The sequence below is a fragment of the Crocuta crocuta genome, unplaced genomic scaffold (assembly GCF_008692635.1).
Source record: "Crocuta crocuta isolate KB4526 unplaced genomic scaffold, BGI_CrCroc_1.0 scaffold80, whole genome shotgun sequence".
Classification (NCBI taxonomy): domain Eukaryota; kingdom Metazoa; phylum Chordata; class Mammalia; order Carnivora; family Hyaenidae; genus Crocuta; species Crocuta crocuta.
In genome coordinates, this window is record NW_027527559.1 from 3,331,481 (window position 1) to 3,347,201 (window position 15,721).

At 38.0% G+C, this 15,721-nt stretch overlaps 1 protein-coding gene across 4 annotated transcripts in view; it reads right to left on the minus strand.

Annotated features, from left to right (window-relative positions):
- Positions 1–15,721, minus strand: part of CEP126 (centrosomal protein 126) — a 100,062-nt gene that overhangs the window by 55,228 nt on the left and 29,113 nt on the right. For all 4 annotated transcript variants that reach the window (XM_077769783.1, XM_077769792.1, XM_077769799.1 and 1 more), the window contains 2 exons: positions 5,804–5,949; positions 73–184 (listed from right to left, as the gene is read on the minus strand). In XM_077769783.1, the coding sequence (XP_077625909.1) occupies positions 73–184; positions 5,804–5,949 (258 nt within the window). The remainder of the gene's footprint in view (positions 1–72; positions 185–5,803; positions 5,950–15,721) is intronic.

The following is a 15,721-nucleotide window of genomic DNA, read 5'->3' on the forward strand; positions in this document are numbered from 1 at the left end:
CTTCAAAATCAGTAATAGAAAGCTATTTAATTATTAAATATTAATAATTATACATAATAATAAATTACTTACCTCCAATTTATTGTTGGTCTGTGGGAAGAGGGAAGGTTTACTTCTGATTTTAAGTTGGATTCCTGAATTTGTTTGAGGGCTTCTTCCAAAGGAGGAACTGGTTTCTGAAAAACTAAGGGCATAATAAAGAAAAAAATCATATAGTACAGAATTATTTCATCTTCTATTCTAACTGGTCAATAATAAAACACTACTTTAAAACTTTGAAAAAAGAAAATATTTTTTACAATAGTGTAAATATTTTAAATTTAGACATCCAATTCCCCCAAAAGAAATTGTGACCTCAAAATTCACATCATGAATTTTAAGACTATTTACCTGGAAAAAAAACTTTGAGAAATGTTCAGTCTCTTCATCCTGGCATGCAAATTGCACTGTATCATAACTCCATAAATTTCTGACAAAATTTATTAATATTCTTATGAAGAAAAGAATCCATCACATAGAAACACCAACTGATGTTTACTGAGCACTTACCGTTAAAGACATTATTTTTAAGCATGTTGTAACAAATGTAATGCTCACTGTGGCCTATGAGGCAGTTGCTCTTTGAATCACCATTTTGTAGTGGAGGAAACTGAAGCAGAGGGAGGGTAAACATCTTGTTCGAGGTCATAGATTATGTGGATGTTTGTTGACATGCTATATAGCACAACCTCTCACCCCACAGCCACTTCCCATAGGCCTTCTGCTGGGCACACTGGTCTCAACATACTCAACCTCTCCTACTTCTCTAAATATCCTTTCACCTTCCTGGTCAAGTTGAAACTTAGCTCTCTGAAATGGAAACTAACCTGCTTAAATGGAGGCAGTTTGCTCACAGTTTGGTGAGTTCGAATCCCACATCCAGCTCTGTGCTGACAGCTAGGAGCCTGGAGCCGCTTTGGATTCTGTGTTTCCCTCTCTGTGCCCCTCCCCCACTCATGCTCTGTCTCTCAAAACTTAATAAATGTTTAAAAAATTTAAAGAAAAAAAGATGTGGTATATATAAATTATGGAATATTATTCAGCCATAAAAAAAGAATGAAATATTGCCACTTGAGACAATGTGATGGACCTAGAGGGCTTTGTGCTAAGTGAAATAAGTCAGAGGACAAATCTGTATGATGTCACTTATATGTGGAATCTAAACAGAAAAAAAAATGAACAAAACAGAGAGACTCACAAAGGGAGGAAACAAACTACTACCAGAGAGGGCAAACACTGAGGGGCTGGTGAAGGGGGAAACAGGGGGGGGGGNGTAAGGCACAGGGAGACAGGGATGCTGTAATGCTATTGTGTTGTGACGGATGGAACCAGACTTCTTGTCAGGATCATTGACTACTGTATAAAACTATCGAATCACAACGATGCATGCCTGGAATAGGAAATCGGATGTCAGTCATACTCCAGATACCGAAAACTACCTTAGATCACTTGACGACCACCCGCCACTGCCTCTTGTTGCTGGTATCTAACGACTCCTGGTTACCCCCCTCACGCTCACGCAGCAGGGATAGCGGAGCCTGGTATTTTCGAGTCTGACTGCGCAGGAGAGCGGCACTCCTCCATTTAGCCCAGTAGCTCCGGTCCCTCCAGTTCTTCTACCCGAATACGCTCACTCCAACGACTCTGACGCTGTTCAAACCCCTAGCCTGCTGCCCTTCTTGGAGCGCGGGGAAGGGCCAACCACCGTGCTTACCTGGTGAGCCTGCACTGCACCTTCAGGGTTTGGGAATAAACTGAACTAACAGTCAGTCAATTGAGTAGCAGCCTTTCATAGCTATGTTCTCGTTCTTCATTGATAGCACGGACCTTTCTTAAACTATTACTTTGATATTTTGTATAGGTAACATATTATACCCAGAAGTGAAAAACATACGCGGTACACATCTGGAAGTCTTGCTCTCCTTGGTCACTTGTATATTCTTTCACTGTTTCTTTACTTCTTTAAGTATTTATTTTTTAATGAATATAATTTATTGTCAAATTGGCTTGCATACAACACCCAGTGCTCATCCCAACAAGTGCGCTTCCTCAATGCCAAACATCACATGATCACAACTGAGCCAATGGTTCTTGAAATTCACTTCAATATATGAGTGCTCTGGATTACCAGCATGTGTCTGGAACAAATTATGCTCACAAATCAAGGTTTTACATATATATAATTTTCCCTTCTTCCTACCAGAAGGAAGAATAATATATCCTGATCTGGACCTTCTTTTTATGATTAACAATCATATGATTTTTATGATTAACAATCTATCCTGAAAATCAGGGATAGATGCTAGTCTTGTGAGAGTATAAGGGCAATTTGGGAGACTTAAGAAAAACAATGCAATATTACTAACATGAAATTAGGTATGGGGCCGTGACAGTGAGGCCCTGAAACCCAAGCCTCCTTAGCCTTATAGTAAATCTCCTTCTGCTGGAGAACTTTCCGTATCAGTCCACAAAGAGTTTCTCCACTATTTTTCTAACAGTTGCAGAATATTCCATTGTATAAATGTGTCATTTGTTTTTGCTAAAACTCTGACTCTTTGTATCTAGACGATTTGGTAGTCAGCACCCTCTTTGGGGCAAATAATTCTCATGAGTGGTGACTACTTCTCTGAGGCATTTAACATAACTGACCACATTCTCCTTCTTAAAACTACCTTCTCTTTTACTGCCTTTTTTTTTTTTTTTTAGTATGCTTTATGCTGGGCATGAACAAAGGGCTTGAACTCACAACCGTGAGATCAAGAGTAGGATGCTTAACTGAGTGAGCCACCCAGGAGCCCCTCTTTTGCCTTCTTATACATTTTTTTTTGTTTGTTTGCTTTTGCTTACCATCATGGGTTCTTGAGAACTACTTCTCAAAATCCATTTTTAGGGGCGCCTGGGTGGCTTAGTCGGTTAAGCGTCCGACTTTCGCTTAGGTCATGATCTCGCGGTTCGTGGGTTCGAGCCCCATGTCGGGCTCTGTGCTGACTGCCGGCTCAGAGCCTGGAGCCTGTGACTCCCTCTCTCTCTGACCCTCCCCTGCTCACGCTGTCTCTCTCTCTCTCCTAAAAATAAATAAAACATTTTAAAAAAATCCATTTTTAGTTTTTCTGGCTCTCCTACAGTAAATACTAGGGTGTATTAAGAGTCTATTTTAAGCCCTACCCTCAATCTATGATCTATATCCTGTTTAGCTTATCTTTCCCACGGCTTCATTTATCAACTATATATACATTCATTAGCGACTCTTAAATATATACATCTCTGCTCCATCTTTTTCTTAAGTTTCAAATCCATATTTCTAGTTGCTGATTTGATTTCTCCATTTGGATAAGCCATAGGAGGCTCAACAGCAATACATTTAAAACTTAATGATCATTTACACTTGTAATCTGATTCTCCTCCTTTATCCATAACCCTAATTAGTATTATCATCATCGACCAAAATCACTAATTCTGCAAAAATGTCTAAAAATGTGTGAGGCTCTCTGTAGAATCCTAGAGCACTGCTCTCCACCTGGACCCTCGGCACTCTCCGTCAATTAGCAACTGAAACCTATTCATTGCCTCTCCTGAATATATTACCACTTACCTCCACATCCAGTAGAGTGCTTTAATTTAGCAGCTGAACCCCTCTTGCCACAAATACTGAAATAGTCTCATACCAGTCTATCTACTTCAGTGTCTACTCCAACCCAACTTCCATGTTGTAAATGTAATTATCTTTCTAACAAACAAATCTCATTATAGGAGAGACCCAAATTTCCCACTCAATATCCATTTTCCCTTTCTTCCTTTGCAACAGATCCTACATTAATAGTTAGGAGTAGCAATACAGCACATGAAGTTGCCAAGTACAAATTACACTAAGCAGGTAAATGGATATTTCTAGGAAAATAATTCAAAAGGAAATTTTGTCCTTTACAATTTTGCCTTCTTTGTGCCTACAGCATGGCATGATGGCTGGAGCTTCGGCAGGTACAATGTGACTGTGAGGGTGGAGATATAAACCACAAGCTAAGGATGGTTGAGCTGAGAGACATAGGCATTGGAGTTCCCAGTGACACTGCATGGTCCCCAAACCAGCTCTGCCTGCCTACCTCAGAGCTTCATATTATCCGAGGGAAAAATAAACCCCATCATATTCAAGCTGTTGTTAGTTTTAGTGGTATTACAAGCTGCCCTTACCATGACAGACACAGTAATGGCTTGACTTTCAATTAAAAATCTTTAAGTGGATTGCATTTTGGAGAAAGACAAAATTCCCAGCATGATATGCAAAGCTCTTTGGGTCCTGGTTCAAACTTAATTTTTCTAGACTTACATTCATTTTTCTTCACTTTTCCCCCAACCTGTGCTTCGTAATTTATTTGCAAAAGCTTTTCCTTCCGTTGGGGATTAAAACATTTTTTTTCTCTTAGGTGTGGCAAAATGCTTATTCTTTAAGATTCAAATTAACCCATTTCTCAGGGTGCCTGGGTGGCTCAGTTGGTTAAGCATCCAACTTCAGCTCAGGTCATGATCTCACAGTTCATGGGTTTGAGCCCCGTGTTGGGCTCTGTGCTGACAGCTAGCTTAGAGCCTGGAGCCTGTTTCAGATTCTGTATCTACCTCTCTCTCTGACCCTCCCTTGCTCACACTCTCTCTCTCTCTCTCTCTCACACACACACACACACACACACACACACACATACACACACACACACACACACACACAAATCGTTTAATAAGCCATTTCTCCAAGGATGATGTCTTGATGTTCCTGTGCAGGTTTGATTTTCTTCCTTCTGTGTTCACACAGAGCTTCACACATTCTGTTACCACAGCAATCATCAGTGTATTTACTGACATTGTTTACATTATTCTCATCTCCAAAATCAGCCGTGAGATCTTTAACAGTGGAGTAGGGTTAGAATTTTCTCTTATCTCAGCCCAGGGCTAAATACAATATAGTACAACATATGCTTGTTGAACATAAAGGTTCTGCCTGTACTTTTCTTTTTGAAGCTCTGACATTTTATCTTAACTCTGTGTTGCTATTTAAGGTATAAAAAATGTAGATGTGATACCAAAGAATCAACCATAATTTAAATTCTTAATAGATTCCAGGTCTCAGATTGTTGTACTGTGTCACTTTGAACACTTTATTTTATTTAAATGTCAGTCTCTCAAACAGGAATTTGAACCAAAATGTGAATAAAATGCCAGAATGAATGTGACACTAATTTACTGAACCTAAATGTTAAATTTTCTTTTTACTCAATCAGTTTTAACGAGACAAAACATTGTGAGCCAGGATGAAGTAGAATCAAACCTGCGAGCTTTCAAAATTTACTAATAGAGCCAACAAAACACATTCTACAAGTAAACTAAATTGAATTACAATTTCTCACTTGGTTAAAGTCTTATTACTCAAAAGACATTTTTTTTTGGTTTGAATTTATACTTTTTTTAATTTTCTTTTTTAATTAATTATTTTTGAGGGAGGGAGAGAGAGAAACAGGGCGGGCAGGGGAGGGACAGAGAGGGAAAGACAGAATCTGAAGCAGGCCCTAGGCTCTGAGCTGTCAGCACAGAGCCTGGTGCAGGGCTTGAACTCATGAGCTTTGAGATCATGACCTGAGCTGAAGTTAGACGCTCAACCGACTGAGCCACTCAGGCGACCCTATACTTTCTTTCTTAACTTATCATTTTACTGTCTACTCAAGTTGAATATGATATAACTTTCAGTTTTGCTCTCAGATCATTCTAGAGATTAAGATACCTGCTCTCCTCCGTTGTGAAAGAGGAATATGGGCACGTTGGAATTTTTCAGTGACTTCTTCAAACTTTTCTTTTCTTTGTTGAAGTATCTGTTCTCTGATTTGTTGTTCTCTTTCTTCTTGTTCTTTTCGTTTCTCTTCAAAAGCTCTATATTTAAAACACAAAGTAGGTAACTGAATTAGGGAATAAGTTTTAAAAATCTCAACACAGAAAATAGCCTCAAACCAGGTATTTATTATATAGTGATGTTTTCATATTTTAAAAGTCTACTTACTTAGAAACAAATTTTTTAAAAAAAGGCCCTTAGCTAAGAATTTTAATATGTTTATATGTGGTAATTCCAGAACCTTATCCAGGCCTGGCAGGCCTGCATACATGTTCCCACCTCCCAAAGCCTCCTGTGGAGGAATTCTTTACTATTTTCTGGAATGTGAAGAGTTAATTCACTGGTGGAAGAATCAGCCTCACAAAGTATGGGGCAGTCAAGACAATAGTGTATATTTCTTTTTTCCTTTAGACCAAAAGTTTAAAAATTGGCTGTCATGATATGTCTGAAGTATGCTAAAAATCCATGTAATTTATATAAAAATCTTGATTTCCACCTTCTCTGGAAAATGTGTAAGATTTGTCAACTCTGAACTCGTATTCACACATGGCTACAAACACCTGCCCATAATCCTTATCATTCCCTATTTTTTTAACTTTCCTATTTCATTTATTTCTGATTGCAACTAGGCACTTGAGTTTATGTTCTCTAGTTTCACCTGTTTCAAAAAATTAATTCTGCTTGTGAAAAATATGTGTGTGTGTGTGTGTGTGTGTTTCAATAATCATTGGCTGGACAGTGAAAAAAATGGAAAAGGAGGCCTGCAATTCACTGGTTGAGAACCGGCCAAGGGAGTCCCCACGCTGGAGTGCATGGGCGCAAAGACAAGGTAGGTGAAAACGCTTTAAAGTTTTTAGTGCCATGGTTTACTATTAACCAGCCTTCCAAAGACCTTCACTGGCTGGAGCATTATTCTACTCTAAATAACTCAGATTTTGGGAACTACACTTCTGGGAAGTAGGGTTACATATATTTAAGTGGTCCTANNCCCAGACAGTCTCCTTCAAGAATACCCCCAGGGCAAGACAAGGAAGCCAGCTTTCACCATTTGATTCAACACAGTACTGGAGGTGCTAGCCAGAGCTCTTAGACAAGAAAAGGCAATAAAAGGCATTCAAAATGGAGGGGGGAAAAAAGTAAAATTATCTGTGTTCACAGGTGATATAATATTATATGCAGAAAACATTAAAGGCTCCACAAAACACTGTTAGAACTAATAAACAAATTCAGCAAAATTGAAGGATAAAGAATCAATACACAAAAATCATATATACTATATACTTTTTATAAACTAACAATGAAGAATCTGGACAGGAAATTAAGAAAACAATTGCACTTACAATAGCATCAAAAAGAATAAAATACTTAGGAATAAACTTAACCAAGGAGACGAAAGACTTGGACACCAAAAACAGTGCTGAAAATTTTAATTAAAAAACCCATCTTAAACCTCATATGAAATCTCAAGGGACCCCCAAACAGTCAAAGCATTCTTGAAAAAGAACAAAGGTGGGGGGTGTCTCATACCTTCTGGTTTAAAAAGTTACTTCACATTTATGGTAACCAAAGTAATATAGTACAAGCATACAGACAGATATATACATCAATGGAGTAGACTCGGGATCCTAGAAATAAATGCTTGCATGGTCAAATGATTTCCCACAAGGGTGCCAAAAACATTCAATGAGGAAGGAATCGTCTTTTCAACAAATGATGTTGGTAATACCAACTGGATATCCGTACGTGAAAGAATTAAGTTGGACCCTTACTTTACAGCATATGCAAAAATTAACTTAAAGTAGATCAAAGACCTAAACATACGAGGTAAAACATAAAACTCTTAGGAAAATAAAACATAGGGAAAAATAGGGAAAACATAGGGGAAAAAACATTGTATTTGGCAATGATTTCTTGGATCTGATGCCAAAAGCGTAGTCACCAAAAGAAAAAATAAATTGGACTACATCAAAATTAAGAGGTTTTATGCATCAAAGAACACTATCAAAAGTGAAAAGGCAACTGAAAGAATGGAGGAAAATTTTGCCAATCATATACCTGATAAACGATTGATTCAAGAATCTATAAAAAAACCCTCACAATTAGACAACAAAAATGATCTGTTTAAACAAAAGGCAAAGGACCTGAATAGATATTTCTCTAAAGAAGATAAACAGACACCAACAAGAGCATGAAAAGATGCTCAACATCACTAATTAGGAAACTGCCAATCAAAACTGCAATTAGATACCACTGCAAATCCATTAGGCTGGCTATTATAAAAACAAAACAAAACACAAAAGAGAACATCACAACTGCTTATGAGGATGTGGAGAAACTGGGATCCTTACACACTGGTGGGAATGTAAAATAGGCAGTTGCTGTAAAAGAGGGTGGAGGGATTCCTCAAACAATTTCTTAGAATTACCATATAACCTGGCAACTCCACTTCTGGAATATGCCCCAAAGCAGTGAACGCACTTATGTTTGTACACTTATGTTCATGACAGCATTATTCACAGCAGCCAGAAGGTAGAAACAACTAAGTGTCCCTTGATAGATGAAGAGATAAACAAAATGGGCACACATACAAGGGAGTATTTCTCAGCCTTAAAGAGGAAGGAGACTCTGACATATGCTACAACATGGATGAAGCTTGAATACATTCTGCTAAGTAAAGTAAGTCAATCACAGAAGGACAAATATCGTCTTACCCCACAATCATATTGCCTAGACTAGTCAAGTTCATAGAGGCAGAAAGTACTATGGTGGTTGCCAGGGGCTGGGTGAAAGAGGGTATGGGGAGGTAGGTGTTTAATGGGTAAAGAATGTTAGTGTGGAAGATGTAAAAGTTCTTCAGTTGGGAAGATGATGGTGATAGTTGTACAACAATATGAATATACTTAATACCACAACTATGAACTTAAAAATGGCTAAAATGGTAAATTTTGTGTTATGTATGTTTTATCACAAAAAGTAAGAATCCCCCCAAGGTCTGTGATATTGAGTGTGTTCCCTCAACCTTATGTAATGTACAATGCAAGAGTAGCTTTCCAGAGGAAAAGTTTCTTTTCAAAAAAACTTTTTTTTTTTCAAAAACTTTCGTAAGTTCCTTTCCAGAGAAGCCTTGAGCCCCTCCACAGTGAGATATAATGTATCAGCACTGTCCACTAGAAATAAAATATAAACTGTATGTGTATTTCATTATTTTTATTCATTTTTTAAGTAGGCTCCATACCTAGTGTAGAGCCGAATGAGATGCTTTAACACACAACCCTGAGATCAAGAACTGAGCTATGATCAAGAATCGGACGCCCAACTGACTGAGCCACTGAGGCACCCCTGTAACTTTAAGTTTTCTAGTAGCCACATTAAAAACAAAACAAAACAAAGCAAAACGAAACAGGAGTTACTAGCAAACCGAATCTAACAATACATCATTTAATGAATTATTCACCATGATCAAGTAGGATATATTCTTGGGGAGGAGTGGTTCAATATCTACATATCGATCGACGTGATACATCACATTAGCAAAAGAAAGGATAAGAACCGCACGATCTGTTCAACAGAAGCAGAAAAAGCATTTGACAAAACACAGCACGCTTTCTTGATGAAAACCCTCAAGGAACATACCTCAGCATCACAAAGGCGGTATATGAAAGACCCACAGCTAATGTCATCCTCAAGAGGGAACAACTGAGAGCTTCCCCCTGAGACACGACAGGGACGTCCACTCTCACCACTGCCGTTTAACACAGTGCTGGAAGTCCTAGCCTGAGCCATCAGACAACAAAAGGAAATAAAAGGCATTCAAATTGGCAAGGAGGAAGCTAAACTTTCACTCTTCACAGACGACATGGAAAACCTGAGAGACTCCACCAAAATACTGCTAGAACTGATACATAAATTCAGCAAAGTCGTACAATATAAAATCAACATACAGAAATCTGTCACATTTCTATACAACCGTAAAGGAGCAGCAGAAAGAGAAATCAAGGAATCAATCCCCTCTACGACTGCACCGAAAACCATAAAATACCTAGGAATAAACGTAACCAAGGCGGTAAAAGAGCTATACACTGAAAACTGCTGAAAGTTGAAAGATAGAGTGAGGAGTGCAGTGAACTGAAATTCTTTCTCCGGGTGATGGAAATTCTGCTCCATAAACACTGTGTGAGATATATTTTTGTTAGGAATATTTGGATTTGAAATGTTTTTGTGTTTGTGTAAAACACTGTTTCAAAATGTACTTATCCTCATTAAAATGCATAAGCTATGTCTTTAAATACAAGCTAGATACAATTATAAGGCTGGAAAAAAGTGCTGGGATTCTGCCAGTGTTCCCTAAATTCATGTACTCATAAACTGTCTTCTGGCAAATAGGAGTTTAATAAATCCAGACTTAAGAGAGAGAGAGAGAGAAAATGGAGTGCCTGGCTGGCTCAGTCAGTTGAGCGTCTTGAGTTCGGCTCAGGTCAAGATCTCGCTGTTGGTGTGTTTGAGTCCCACACTGGGCTCTGTGCTGACAGCACAGAGTCTGAAGCCTGCTTTGGATTCTGTATCTCCCTCTCTCTCTGCCCTTTCCCTGATTGTGCATGCTCTCTCACTCTCTCTCTCTGAACTAATAAACAAATAAACTTAAAAAAATCATTTGTTAAAGAGACAGAGAGAAAAGAAAACTATTGAAAGCTTATAAAAGAAATTAAAGAAGACACAAAGAAATGGAAAAACACTCCATGTTCATGGATTGGAAGAACAAATATTGTTAAAATGTCGATACTACCCAAAGCAATCTACACATTCAATGCAATCTTTATAAAAATAACACCGGCATTCTTCACAGAGCTAGGATAAACAATAATAAATTTGTATGGAATCAGAAGAGACCCTGAATAGCCAAAGCCATGTTAAAAAAGAAAAACAAAGCTGGAGGCATCATAATCCCAGACTTCAAGGTGTATTACAAAGCTGTAATTATCAAGACAGTATGGTACTGGCACAAAAACAGACATTCAGATCAATGGCACACAACAGAAAACCCAGAAATGGACCCATAAACGTGTGGCCAATTAATCTTTGACAAAGCGGGAAAGAATATCCAGTGGAAAAAAGACTCTTTTCTTCAGGAAATGATGCTGGGAAAACTGGATGGCATTCCCAGCCACGTAAGAGGGTTTGTGTAGAGAGTGCAGGATAGTAAAGCGCAGAAAGGTCTTCCTTCCTTGAGACTCGGGGTAGTGAAGATAAAGATCTCTCTCTTCTCCAGAGAGCGCTTACCCTCTAGAGCAAACATAAGGTTTCCTTCTGTCTGGAGAGGGGTGGCATGGCCACGTAGAAGATGAGTATCCAGGTTTCGCGGTTCCTAGTGTGTAGTGAACTAGTCCCTACTCGGCCGCAGGAGCCCTCTGCCCTCCAGGTCTGCCCTTTAGGGACCAGGCTTTAGGAAACTGACACAAGACACTGCTTTGGCTGCATTTTTCCCACGAGTGATACAGTTCATTTTCTTTCAGCCTGCCACAATACACAGGAAACCGTGGCAAGCTACAATCAGAGCTTGCAACCTCAGAGCCTTTACAGTCCTTCACAGTTTCTGATTTAGCACTTGCTAGACTGAATATAACCAAGGACTCAGGGGATCGCAGCAAACACAGACAGACTGAAAGCAAAGGGATGGGAGAGTAGAATACATTTTACTACATTAACAGCAGGCAAAGTAGGCTGTAAGACGAGGAGTATTACCAGAGATAAAACAGTATTTCACAATGATAGATGGGTCAGTTCATCAGGAATACATAAAAATGATAAATGTGTGTACTTGATAAGAGACCATCAAAATACATGGAGCAAACAGAGAACTTAAGGGAGAAACTGATGAATCCACGATTATAGTTGCATATTGTAACATCCTTCTCAATAATTGATAGAATAGTTGCATGAAAAATATCAGTAGGAATATAGGTTTAAACAACAATATCAAGTACTTTGACCTTGTTGATATTTACAGAACAACTCTCTAGACTCAACAATTGCAATACATACTCTTTTTGAGTACAACATAAGAAATCTTACATTGGCCCAGAACACAAATGTCAATGAATTCCATAAGATTTAAATTTTACAGAGTATGTTCTCCAATCAAAATAGATTTATATTAGAAATCAATTATGGTATTTAGAAAAGCTCAATAATTGGAAATGGAAAAAAACCCCCACATACTTCTAAATAAGCTATTGGTCAAAAAAAGAAATCAAAAAGGAAGCAGTAAAACATTTTAAACAACATGAAAATGAAAATGCAGTGTACCAAATTTTTACATGCAGTTGTTCGGAGGGAATTTTATTTTATTTTTTAATGTTTATTTAATTTTGAGAGGGAGGGGGACAGAGGATCTGAAGCAGGCTCTGCATTGACAGCAGCAAGTCCGAGTGGACTTGAACTTGAGCAAATTCGAGTAGGGCTCGAACTCCTGAACCGTGAGACCATGGTCTGAGCCAAAGTCGACTGCTTAACTGACTGAGCCACTCAGGTGCCCCCAGAGGGAAATTTATAACTTTAAATGGCTACAGTGGAAAAGGAAAAAAATTTAAAATCAATGATTTTAGTTTCCACCTTAAGAAGATGGAAAATGTGCAACTTTATTCTATGGTAAGAAGAAAGGAACTAAAAAAAGAAGAGACCAATGAAAGAGTAAACTAAAAAAGAGAGACCACAAAGACTAAAACTTGAGTAAAATTGATAAATTCCTACCAAGAATGATGACTGGATAAAAAAAAAAGGAAGAAAAAAGTAAACAAAATTATCGCTCTCATGAATGAAAGACAGGATATCACTATAAATATCACAGACATTAAAAGAATATGACCAACTTTATGCTAATAAATTCAACAGCTTAGATAAAATGGACCGATTTCATAAAAGAATCAACTTAGCAAAACTGACAAAGAAAAGAAATATAAAATCTCTATTAATAAAATTAATTTATAAGTAGTAAGCTTCCTACAAAGAAAACTCCTTGTTCAGGTTTTTGTTATTACTTTTTGTCAAACATATGAAGGAGAAATAACAATCATAAAACCTTTTTCCAAGTACAGAAGTAGAGGAAAAACTTTTCCAGCATATTTTATAAAGTCTGTATAACCTTGGTTTCCAAACCTCACAAAGGTACTATAAGAAATTTACAGACCAACATCTCAAACTTTGCAAAATATTACAAAAAATACATACAAAAAATTCTTCACAAAATATTAGCAAATAAAATCCAACAATTTATTTAAAAATCAACCATATGATTACCAAATAAGAGCCACCCTCAGAAGGCAAGGTTGACTTGACATTTCAAAATTAATCAGTAAAAATATAATAAATAAAAAATAAAAAGGGGTGACTAGATGGCTTAGTCAGTTGAGCGTCTGTCTCTTCATTTTGGTTCAGGATCATGGGACTGAACCCTGCGTCAGGCTCTGTGCTGGGCAGGAAGCCTGACTGAGATTCTCTCTCTCTCTCTCTCTCACTCTCTCTGCCCCTCTCCCCTGCTCACGTGCTCTAGAACATATAAAAAGCAAATTAATCAGGGCGCCTGGGTGGCTTAGTCAGTTAAGCGTCCGACTTTCGCTTAGGTCATGATCTCGCGGTTCGTGGGTTCGAGCCCGGCGTCGGGCTCTGTGCTGACTGCCAGCTCAGAGCCTGGAGCCTGTTTCAGTCTGTGACTCCCTCTCTCTGACCCTCCCCTGCTCACGCTGTCTCTCTCTCTCTCTCCTAGAAATATAAAACATTAAAAAAAAAAAGCAAATTAATCAGTGAAATTAACCACACTGAAATAAAGGAGACCAGCGGTATGACAATATTTAATACATGTTCATGATAAAAACTCTCAGCACACTAGGAATGAAAGGAAACCTCCTCAATCTGATAAAGGGCATTTACCAAAAATAGCTAGCTAGCAGCACAGTTAACCATAAAATAGTTAATACTTCCCTCCAAAGGGATAAAAGGCAAAAAAGCTCATTATATTCCTTCTATTCCCCATTACACTGGAGTTCCTAGAAAGTTCAATAAGGCCAACATAAAAACAAAAGGCATATCAACTGGAAAAACAAAAGTTAAGTTCCCTTTATTTCAGATGCCACGATTATACAAATAGAATATGCTAAGGAATTTATAAGCAATTCCTAGAACTAATGAATGAATTTAACAAGTTCTCAGAACACAAGGTCAGTATAGAAAAATCAATTATATTTCTATATATAATAATGGAGAATGAAATTTAAACAAATCTATTTAAAACAGCATCATGGGGCGCCTGGGCGGTTCAGTCGATTAGGTGTCCGACTTCGGCTCAGGTCATGATCTCACGGTTCGTGGGTTCGAGACTTGCATCGGGCTCTGCTCAGAGCCAGCTCAGAGCCTGGAGCTTGTTTCAGATTCTGTGTCTCCCTCTGTCTCTGACCTCCCCTGTTCACGCTGTCTCTCTCTCTCTCTCTCTCTCGGAAATAAATAAAAAACATTAAAAACAAAATTTAAAAAAACCCCAGCATCATAGAATTTGAAATACTTAAGAGTTATGTAACAAAAACCATGTAAGACCTTCACTTTGAAAACCAGAAAATACTGCTACAAGAAACTTTACAAAAAACAAAAGAAAGAAAAAGAGGAGGGAGGAAAGGAGAAATATACTATGTGCATGGATTTCACGTGCACGAAGAATGATCACTGGAATAGCGGGAAAGTGGCAAGAAGCCAGGCGCTAAAACTGTCAGGCAATGACACAGAGGATCTAGAGGTCACCATAGTAACGAGAGCAAGTAGTGCGCAGCAGAGTTAGAAGCATGTGCTTTAAAACAGCTTGGGGACCAGGGCACCCTCTGCCCACTCTGGCCCTCATCCACGTTAGCAATGGCTATTCCAGCAGGGTAGCCACAAGCATAGATGGCTCAGGTCATGATCTCCCAGCTCATGAGTTCAAACCCCGCATCGGGCTCTGTGCTGACAGTTCAGAGCCTGGAGCCTGCTTCGGATTCTGTGTCTCCCTTTCTCTCTGCTCCTACCCTGCTCACATTCTGTCTCTCTCTCAAAAACAAATAAACATAAAAAAATAAAAATAAAAATAAACCAGCAAAAAGAAGCAACTAATTATGTACAAGGGAAACCCCATAAGGCTATCATCTGATTTTTTTTCAACAGAAACTTTGCAGGCCAGAAGAGAGTGACATGACACAGTGCTAGAAGGAAAAATCCTAGAACTAAGAATATTCTGCTTGGCAAGGCTACCATTCAGAATAGAAGGAGAGATAAAGAGTTTCCCAGACAAAGAAAAATTAAAGGAGTTAGTTTACCACTAAACCAGCCTTACATTAAATATTAAAGGGACTTCTTTTAGTTGAAAAGGCCATAATTAGAAAATTATAAACAGAAAAAATACCAGGCATAAAAACAAATATACAATAAACACAGTAGAGCAATCATTTGTAAAGCTAGTATGAAAGTTAAAAGACAAAAGCAGTAAAATCAATTATATCTAAAAAATTATTAAGGGGAACTCACAAAATAAAAAGATGTAAAATATGACAATATATACATAAAATATGGAAGAGGAAGTAAACATGAAATTCTTTTACAATGTGTTTGAACTTAAGCGATACCAACTTAATACAGACTGCTACATTCTTAGGATGCAATGTGTGAATCTCATGATAACCACAAACCAAAAAACTGTAATAGACACAAAAAATAAAGAGAAAGAAAGCCTAGACTAAATAAAGTCATGAATTGCAAGGCGAGAAAGCACAAGAAAGGGACAGAGAACTATAGAAACAA